At 43.7% G+C, this 10300-nt stretch overlaps 2 protein-coding genes across 2 annotated transcripts; both read left to right on the top strand.

Annotated features, from left to right (window-relative positions):
- Positions 1-4981: 4981 nt before the first annotated feature.
- K441DRAFT_67026 (kinase-like protein) lies at positions 4982-7872 on the top strand. The gene is made up of 4 exons (XM_067650258.1): positions 4982-5594; positions 5644-6181; positions 6235-6301; positions 6350-7872. Exons 1-4 carry the CDS (start codon positions 5039-5041, stop codon positions 7553-7555), a joined length of 2367 nt encoding a protein of 788 aa, XP_067505014.1. The 5' UTR covers positions 4982-5038; the 3' UTR covers positions 7556-7872.
- A 785-nt stretch (positions 7873-8657) lies between these two features.
- On the top strand, positions 8658-9164 carry K441DRAFT_676436 (uncharacterized protein; the record flags this gene model as incomplete). Its single annotated transcript, XM_067650953.1, has 1 exon — positions 8658-9164. One exon carries the CDS (start codon positions 8658-8660, stop codon positions 9162-9164), a length of 507 nt encoding a protein of 168 aa, XP_067505013.1.
- Between the last annotated feature and the right edge of the window lie 1136 nt (positions 9165-10300).

Raw genomic sequence — 10300 nt, 5'->3', positions numbered from 1 at the left:
TATATTTAAACGTGGGTTTAATATAGAACGATTTTAGTTATCTATAAGTAAGACTAAAGAGGTATAATAAGAAGATTTTATACGGAGGTAGTAGTAACTACTTATAAACGACTTTTCCTAAATAGGAAATTATATACTGGCTCGGAGGTAAGCGGAGAATATAGTATTCGTCTTAGTTTCCTAATTTTTAAACAGCTTAACTACAAAATCTAATTTTCTAAATTTTAACCCCCCTATCCGTCTTACCTTCTTACCGCTTTTAGAGCTGTTAGATATACATATAATAGTATATAGGGAGAATTGGCAGTATTGCCGGATTAATATTACTACTGTCTATCCCTTAACCCGCCGGATTGCGTCCTACCGTTATCGATAAGGACTAGCCAATCAGATCAACCAAATCGAATCGTCGTAGGAGTAAAATCGGGCAACGGCCATGGCTTCGGTGGTGGCTTTTTAGCATATCGATTTGGCTGAACGTTATACTGAGTCGGTTGGACAAGGCCTATATCATTAGGAGTACGATTGGAAGGCATTGTTAATAGTAATTAGCCATACATGTTATTTTCATTCTGGTGTTCGGGCACGGACCAGCTTCCGGTAGGACGCCGGCGGGTTAAGGGATAGCGTTGATTAATTTTTAGAATTTTTTAATTTTTTTTTAAAGGGCGGAAATATCGCTTATATAAGGAGTTACGTGACCTCCGAGAATATATGCTACTTAGGACCGCATATTAGCAGCCACGACTTCTCTATACTATAGTTAAGATTTTATATATACCGCACCTGGAGCTACTTAAAATAACTATTACCTATAGATCTATCGATTTATAAATTAAAAATTAGACGTAGTTAGAGCTGTTAGTAGGGGTTATTAATTGCGCTCCCTATAATAAAATCTAACTAACAAACGAACTAACGAATTAAATTAAAAGTTTAGAACGTCCAAATAAGGTTCTGCTAAGACGCTAGCTAGACTCTAACCTGAACCCTTCCTAACCTATTAAATTCTAAAAATAACAACCTCTACTAAATTAAAAATTAACCTTATCCTTGACAAGCTATCCGATTAGATTTAATAGTTCTTTATTATCTAAGATATAGCTAAAACTAACGAGGTATGGCAGTATATCGACCTATTTAAGAAAAAAGACGATCTTCTAAAGCTAGAACTACTAAGTCGGCCCATACCAAGGGACATACTACCTATAGCTATATCAATAGCAAAGCTAGACCTAAATTAGCTTACTGCCTATAACTAGCTCTACGCCGAATATAAGGACAATCTACGCGTACACTAGAAGCAAAAACAGGCTATAAACGATATCAACAACTACATTATTCGCACTACATTGGTAGCCTACCTTTTACTTATTAACAGCCTCAGTAGTCGGTTACATTAAATATTTAAGGCGTCTCTACTACTGTAGTAGCTACTGCAGTAACAGAGACACCCTATATTTTAGTAAGCAATTAAGCCCATCTTATACGAGAATCTTATGCTTATTAGTACTTACCAAATCACGTACTTATAGGGCCTCCTCCCGTCTATAAATACTCCCTTCTCTACACCTTCCTCTCTTCTTTTCTTCTTCCTTATAAGAGCTAGAGGTGCTCCAATACTCCTCCCTAGTCCCCACTAAGGGATCTATTGGTTAACGTGGCGATATAGATAGCATCTAACGAGGAGATGGGTAAGAGAGGAGACAGGAAGGACGGAGGAACCTCCGGTAGGTATTAGTTGAGTAACGTTAACGGCGGTTTTTATTACCCAAAAATTGCGTTATATAACAATATTTGGGAACGCAAATATGTACCCCTATCCCATACTCACACTACTACTAAATATTTTAGATTTTGTACTCGGAGCTGCTTATAATAGGTATTCCTAGAAAATCTGCCGGTTTAAAGCTCTATAATTAAACGTTATTAATGTTTTATATAGGGGTCGTTAATTAAGCTCCCGGGACACAATTTTTAAAGTTTAATACCACACTAATATTATAACCTTCTTATAGTAGCCGAGCCACCCCCAATCTTCTCCCCCTCCTCCCCCCTCCCATTACTCGGTGCCGAGCTATTACGTTATCACTAAGCTATTACGTTGTCGTACGTCCAAACTGGGTGGGTAATGACATAGTTAATAGTTATTAGGTATTAAAAATATTTAGTATATAAAGCTTTAAATTAGAATTATAATCTACTATATTATATCCTACGTAGAGGGCTCTATATTAAAGCTCTGCAGTCTAAATATATGCTATATTTGTGACCAATATAATCTTTAAGCCTAGCTTAAGTAGGGTGCCTTAGTCACTGCAGTAGATCCTTACCTAGCGGTAACCAAGGCGCCTTAATCTTACTACTACTTCTAAATTAAGCAAAAGCTCTATATAGGGGGGTCCCAGGGGGTCTCCCCCTGGAAAACCTTATCTCTATATATATTAATTAAAGTCTATATAATAAAGCTCTAAGTTAAAGCTTTAGGTTATAAACTCGGGTCAAAATTTGCGTTAGGGGACCAACGTTCCGCATATTAAGCTCTATAAATCTATACTAATAGAAAATTTATTTATTTAATATTGGAGGGTGTATTACAAGTATAAGCATATTAGGGGATTTTGCTAAGACTATCCGGAGACTATCCGGATAGTCTCCGGATACTACCAGCTGATAGGTCTATTATCCGAGAGGGCTATCCGGCCTATCCTCCGCAGGTCTGTGGGTGGCTGTCTCGTCTAGGTGGCTAAGACGTTACTACCAGGAAGCGAGCCACCCCACGTAGCGAGCCACATACAGGTGATATTTGATTAATTTATAATAAAATCAACAACAAGCTTATATATTTTCTAAATAGGCCAAATTGAAGCTTTTATACTACTATTTCGATCGCGATATTGCTTAAATTAATTTATCTACGTTTTGGTGGTGATATAGACCCGCGCGCCGACTAACTGCATAGGCGGCTACTATATTCCTACGACGTCCCTTTCCAAATCAACGACCCGTTAATCTACTTATTTGTAGGCTGCGGATCACACCTAAATATATAAGAGAGGTGGGCCTAATCCTGATTATATTTACTAGGGTTTAGAACGGCTCTACTTAACGTAGCAACGTTAAGCTCTGGTAGAGTCGTTCCTTCCTTATACTCCCTTTAAGTTAACTTTTATGCGGAGGCCTCCTGCTTCTATAGATCTTTAAATTTTAATTAATTAACGTCTTCCTAACTAAGGACTCTGCCCTTACTAAGGAGTTGCCTGCTTGACTTCTTATTAATACAAAAGCTTTAATATTTCTTATTTTCTTCCCTTTAGATATGGGAGTCGGTCGCGAAGCCTATTAAAGCTTTAAATAGCTTTCTAAGACGTCGTCGAGTTAGAGTCTTAAGTAGGCCGTCAGGTCGCGCGGTCGTTGATTCATTGATTTAATTGTATAGAGATTCGATTTCCCTTATAGCTCTTAGCGTTTTTAAGGTGCGTAAAGTAGTAGGTATATTTAATTCCTCTATATCCTAGCTTTTAGAAGGCTCTATACGGGTAAAAGCCTTTAAGACAGCAGTAGGATTATAAGGTAGAAGGCCTATAGCTTTTTAGGCGCTGTAGATCGTATTGTGGGTAAATACCTGCATATGCGCCTTCGGGTAGAGCTTTAAAAAATATTCCTTATGAACACCTAAGTGGCTATATCAACAGAAGTTATCTACTTGTTTCCTGTAGTAGTGAGAAAGCGGCCCAAAATAACCCATATCTAGTGGTTAAAGCTTATAAGTTAAATGAGGTGGTAGGGCTATTAGGACGATCTTATGCGCAAGCGCATACTTAACAAATTGCTAGGTAAGGTGGCTTAAATAATTATCCATTAAAAGCAGGCGATATTGCTATATTTTACCGTCGGAATCTTTTACAAGATATCTCGTATGTTTATTGTAATATTTAATATAATATAGACCTAAGGAGTTGTCCGTCCACCTACTAGGATATGGCGTATATATATCCGTAAAGGCCCTTATTTTGCTTACTAATTTAATACCATCCTTCTAGGTGGGTTTATGCCTTCTAAATTAAGAAGGTAGGCAGTAGAGAGCTATTGGCGCAAATTATCTTAATAATAGACACTGACTTATAAGAGCCTGGCTGTATAACTGTTAAATTTTTTAACCTCTCCCTACACGTCTTGCCTAACACGATTACCTAGGCTACTACTGCAAGGCCTAGTATCACCCCCTTCTCGTTAAAGTTGCTAATAAATTTTAAATGCTTGACTTGATATCGCTCACGAACGGTATAGAAGAACGTAAACTAATTATATATAACCACTGGATCGTCATTCCAAGCTCTTTAATAGTCGAGCTGACGACTTAATATAGTGCTAAAACCGTGGCGTTAAACGAATCTCTGCCCCTAATGCTTGCCTACAGTTTAGCCTTTTCCTAAAAGGGAATAAGCCATTTCTAAGAGCATATTAACCTTTAATAGAAGGCCCCAGGATTAATATTCGTGGATAATTTACTGTTCTTGTAAAGGATATAATAAACCTAGGTAAGCTTTGTGTTGTGAGAGACGGCTAGCAAGACGATGTCTAACGGTAGATCTGGGTGCTTCGTGGGCGCTAAAGGCCTTGCGAATCGACGGCTTAACACTAGAAGAAAGATCTTGTATGATATTTTATATAGCAGTCTCGGCTTCGCGAGAGGGTAAGGATTGATTTGGCATCTTGTAATATGCTAAGGCTTTTTGGTTTTAGTGCAATTTGCTATAAAATAAAAAATGGTAGGAATATTCTTATGTGGCTCGCTACGTGGGGTGGCTCGCTTCCTGGTTAACTACGTTAAGCCTCAGACTCTCGGGGAGAAATGCCCCTCGGTGTAATATGATTGGTTCAGGACTTGAGGAGTCCACAAGCGTGGCACTAGATCCTTGGCGTCACGCCGTGGCGGGATTTCTCCACGGATAAGTGTCCCGCAAAACTTGCACTCCATCAAAAATGACCGGTCTTGCTGCTTAACTTATTACACTAGGTCCACTGACTAATCAAGATGGGCACCAAGGATGGAAGATTCCCGAGCTTTTTAAAAGATGGTTCTTCTTATTGGAGTGCGGCTCCCCTTACCTCTCTCCTGACCGACATCCACCACAACATACACAACGATATCATATCGTTCCTCTGCATATTGCAACAACATAATGTCAATATACTCCCCATTTTGTGGCAATCTGGCCTTCAGGATTTGGGTAGTGGTGCACAGTCAGTAGTCAGCCAGTCGATTCAGAATGCACAGAGAAGTTTTGCGTTTAAACGATCTCACGGTCGAAGTGTGCCCGGGGACGTTTTTAGAGTGTTCTCATCGGAAGTCCGGGTGCTGCAACAGGCTCCGGTTCGGAATCATCCAAACGTTCTAAACCTGGAGGGAATTTGCTGGGAGGTGCAGTCTAATTCCAGCGCTGTTTCGCCTGTGCTTGTCTTTGAAAAGGCACGTCATGGAGACCTAAGATCGTTTATGGCTTCGGAGAGTGGGAGGTCTCTCTCGGTGCTGCAAAGAGTAGACTTATGCATTGGTATTGCAAGTGCCATCTTAACACTCCATGACCGCAGTATGACCGGCTCTATCTTATTCTCCACGTTGGCTAAGACGGCACGCAGACATCGTCCACGGAGACATAAAGCCGGAGAATGTACTCATTTTCAGCAGCGATCTTGGACTACGTACGCCAAAAGTTGCCGACTTTGGGTTCTCATGTCTTGGAGCCAAGGAAACCGACATAATCAACTTGCCCAAGACTTCTCCTTGGGAAGCACCTGAATGGCATGAAAGAGGATTCACGATTGCCGCTGCAAAAAAGGCAGATTTTTATTCGTTCGGACTGCTTTGCATATGGATTCTATTTGGTAATCAGTTTGTTGACATTCCGCATGCGTTCTCTGAGTCCACCCAAGGAAAGGTGACCTCTTCTTTTCTTTCCAACCCAACCTTAAAACTCAAAGACAGGGAACAGTTTGAGACGCTCAAAATGCAGGGTACGATTCCCAGCTTAGCTGCGAAACTGATTCACGTAATGTGCATCACAAATACCAACGAAAGCGAAGCACTGACAAAATTTTTCGACGCCGTGCTTTGTCTCAACCCAAGTGAACGAAGTTTGCACATCGATGCGCTAGGCAACATTGAGAACTTACAAAGGTGAATTATTGACCGTCATCAGCGAAAATTCATACCATAATGACATAGATCAGGGCCACGACGAGCTCGCTCACTTCGAGTAAAGACTCCATTTCTGCGCTAATAAATGAAGATTTCTCTGTAAGGTGAAGTTTCACCCGTACTTGCATTTCGGTATTAACGTTTAAGTTTGCACAATCGACCCGTCAGCTGTGTCGTACAGACTACTTAGTGCGAGCAAATGCCGTCAAATCCCTCGAGGCTCGCGTATCCTACACATCTTGTCCTCGTTGTGAGCCGGAATGCTGCGAGAAAGCTGCGTTTCAGCTTGCATTCGCGTACCGTACTGGTTTTGGAGTCGCTAGAAATTACGATGAAGCGCAAAGGCATCTCAAGCATAGCAAGAAAGACGAGGTGGCTCTCCAGGCAGAAATCGAGCGAGCAAGGATTGGACCGGCAGTCTTACAGCGAAAGGGGCTGTTCGACCAGTTATGGAATCAGGGTCATATTCGGACTATGAGCTTCATTCAGGCCCATCTGGGAAGAAATTCCGTGAAAGAGGTAGTTCTCCACCTCACAAAAGAGCTCGAAGACGTTGAGCAATCCTTTGGTGAAGAAAACTACGTCTCGCTCAACTTAAGAGAGACGTTATCCTCCGTTCTAAGGGAAGGAGGTTTGTGGACTGAAGCTGAGGAAGTGGAAGCTCGTCTTCTCCAAATGAGACAACAGGCCCTAGGCCTTGACAATGACGAAACACAAAGAAGTCTATCCAATATGGCCTCTATCTACCGACTCCTGGGGCGTTGGGAAGAAGCAGAAACCACAGGAAGGCAGGTCCTGGAGTATATGATGACAGCTTGTGGCCCCGAACATACTGATACACTGACGAGCACGGCTAATCTTGCTGCGATCCATTTGGAAAAAGGTGATGCAGCTGAGGCTGTGCGGTTGTACAATCGGATATTGAAGATTGAGATGGGGATTTTCGGCATCGAGCACATGGATACACTTCTCACAATGAGCAACCTTGCTTTGGCTCTTGGTGAGCTTGACGAATATAGTCAAGCGGAGAAATTGCATTCGACTGCTGCAAAGCTGTCTGCGCAAATCGTAGGCATCAACAATCCAGTGGCTCTCAGCATGTTAAACAATCTTGCGGTACACTATTCAAAGCGAGGACGATGGGACGAAGCGCAAAAGATTGCTGAGCAGGTAGTTGCGACGAGAAGAGAGGTTCTTGGTAACAGGCACCCTTCAACTCTAACGGCAATGCAGACTCTCGCACATGCTCTGAAATCTAATTCAAAATTTAAGGACGCGGAAGAGCTGCTAGTAGAAGTCATGCGAGAGCACGTCAATTCATTGGGAAAGAGGCGGACAGGATCCGGGCAGTAACTCTTGGCAGTAACTTTACTGCCCGAATCTTCTGCCAAGTTTCGTTCTGCCGGTGCAAAATTAGTGGCTTAGAGCTTATTTTTTAGAGTCGTAGCTTAATTTAGCAGGGTTTACCCCTAGGGGCACCTCTGCGCCTTTACACCTCCCTCTACGCCTCTCCCTACGCCCCCGCGCCTCTACGCCTCTACACCTCTACACCTTTATATCTCCGCGTCTTTACGTCTTTATATCTGCGTCTGTCTTTACACCTCTCTACCCCATAAGACGTGCAAGAAACGCACAAGGAGACGCAAGGAGACACGGGCAGAGATACGGTTAGAGACACGGTTAGAGACACGGGTAGAGCCACGAGCAGAGCCACGAGTAGAGCCACGAGTAGAGGGAGGAGTAGAGGGAGGAGCAAAGAGAAGCAAAGAGAGAAGTAAAGGGGGCAGTCTAGATAGGAAAGTGGGTCGGTGGGGGGGTGGGTCTAGATAAACAGTGCGCAGTTGATCTACAGGGGTAAATTAAGGCTTAGCTTTAACATTCCCTTTCTAGACACCCCTTTCTACCTCTACGCCTTGCACCTCTATACCTACCTCTGCTCGTAGCTCTACTTGTGGCTCTGCTCGTAGCTCTGCTCGTGGCTCTACTCATGTCTCTGCTCGTGGCTCTACCTGCGCCTCTACTCGTAGCTCTACTCACGCCTCTACTCGTGTCTCTGCTCGTGCCTCTACTCGTGCCTCTGCTCGTGCCTCTACTCGTGCCTCTGCTGCCCGTGTCTCGCCCGTGCCTCTCTTATATAAAAAGGAAGACGCATAGAGAGAGACATGTAGAGAGAGACGCGTAGAGAGAGACGCGTAGAGAGAGACGTGTATATAAAAGTACGTGCACCTTCGTTTAATCGTGCAGCAGCTTGCGGGGCATGCAGGGGTGGGGGAGTATTGGTAAACATTGCATTTGTATGGCTTTTACTAGTAAAATAGGTGCCCGAGTAGTGCCTTGGCTACCCTTACCGCCTGCTGGGCCGCCGCTGATCAAAAGATTCGGGCAGTAAAGTTACTGCCAAGAGTTACTGCCCGGATCCTGTCCGGGAAAGAGGCACCGGTCAACGCTATGCACAATGACAATTCTAGCCGACGTTCTCACCAGTCAAGATCGGCTCAACGAGGCTTTACAGTATGAGGAAGAATGCAGGGCCATAAGCATCGATGTACTTGGGCCTAACCATCCGGATACTATAGTTTCAATCGCAAACCTCGCCGAAACGCATCAAAGGCTTGGACTACTCGACAGTGCTTGTTCGATCGGAGAGTCTGCACTGAAGACTGCCGAAACAGTTCTTGGAATACACCACAGCACAACGTTAACTATAAAGAGCAACCTCGCTTCGATGTACAGAGATGGAGGAAAGTATAATGAAGCTCAAAAACTTGGGAAAGAAGCACTTGATGCCCAGAAACGTCTGTTTGGTACTGGGCACAAATCTACCATCATTACCATGATACGCTTGGCAAGTGTTTGTGAAAAACTGGACATGAGCGAGGAGGCGAACGACCTTTGGGTACAAGCTGTCAAAGAAATTAAAAAGGGAGGACCGGATTTAGCTCGTCAGTTGAGGCTGGATTGACCTCCGAGCTAGTGTGCTCAGGCAATTATCGCACCAAGAGATTTGTAGTATACCTCTGGATCCGCGCCCTAAGTTGTTGTCAAACGAAAAGTTTTCAAGTGGCAAGAAGCACCTATATCCGAATAATGCTTGTTCATGAAGTGAATTCTGAACGAGCAAGAGCCATGCATGATCTTTAATATTTGAAAGGTTCGCGACCTAAACAAGAAAGACTCGAGGATAGGACGAATCGCAAGGTAGCGACTAAATGCGTTCGAGGGACTGAAAATCACTAGGCAACGATGCTGCTGCGGACGGCCGCAGAGTACATGTCGTCCATGACGTGTTCCGGAACAAGCTTAGGCACATGCGAATGGACAAATGAGGCATGCAATGTTTATGCGGACCGTCCCGCCTGCACGAGCCCAGGAGCAACAAGACTTACTCACCGAGAACCCCTTCTGTCGTGGCTTGCGGCGCTAATACCGCTTGATAGGGAAGCCAATCCGTATGTTGGGTGGGTTCCAACGTTTCCTTTTTATCCGAACGACTACAGGCCCTGGAATGGAATTGCACAGCCGGTGAAGGAGTCGGGAGTTTGCATGACTACTGCACGTGTCCTAGAACATCACAGAAGGCGCATATTACGGCTGAGGCGGCCAATTAGCCAACGGACATGAAAGCTAGTAGGCTTGCTTGATGAAATGCCTCAGATGATTTACGATTCTATGGTCAGGGGGCCTTCGTCATCGGGGTCGGTCTCGCTGTCGTTGTCGCTGTTGCTGTCGACGACTATTAGGCTAGCTGTTAGAAGTGTTAGGACATCCAATAATTAATACAGACATGTTATGTGCGCGTTCCCATACTCACCTAGATGGCTTCCTTCAAACATACTCCTACTTAGCTTTAAATCCGGTGGGACAATCTCACCAATATCGATGAATGGGCTACCAGGAGACGGATGGGCTTTGCGCCTCCCTACTTAAGCCCGTCTACGCCACACCAAGATTTCGATAGGCCCTCATAGAAACAAAATGTATCGGCTGATGTGAGAGTGAAGTTGCGAGATACAATGGAGGTAGCCATTCTCCAGATTGTTGGATGTTGTTTGAGGTGAACACTGTTAGGGAACGTGTTGCCGGATGCTCTCTACCGGG

This window comes from Cenococcum geophilum, assembly GCF_001692895.1.
Source record: "Cenococcum geophilum 1.58 unplaced genomic scaffold K441scaffold_16, whole genome shotgun sequence".
Taxonomy (NCBI): domain Eukaryota; kingdom Fungi; phylum Ascomycota; class Dothideomycetes; order Gloniales; family Gloniaceae; genus Cenococcum; species Cenococcum geophilum.
Note: the sequence above shows the minus strand (reverse complement) of the source record. Positions and strands in the feature narration are given on the sequence as shown.

Excerpts from the sequence above, each read along its gene's own strand:
- K441DRAFT_67026 (XM_067650258.1), top strand. The coding sequence starts at position 5,039 with ATGGGCACCAAGGATGGAAGATTCCCGAGCTTTTTAAAAGATGGTTCT. Across the intron at positions 5,595-5,643 it reads CTTAACACTCCATGACCGCA|ACATCGTCCACGGAGACATA; the intron begins GTATGACCGGCT and ends GACGGCACGCAG. Across the intron at positions 6,182-6,234 it reads AACATTGAGAACTTACAAAG|GGCCACGACGAGCTCGCTCA; the intron begins GTGAATTATTGA and ends GACATAGATCAG.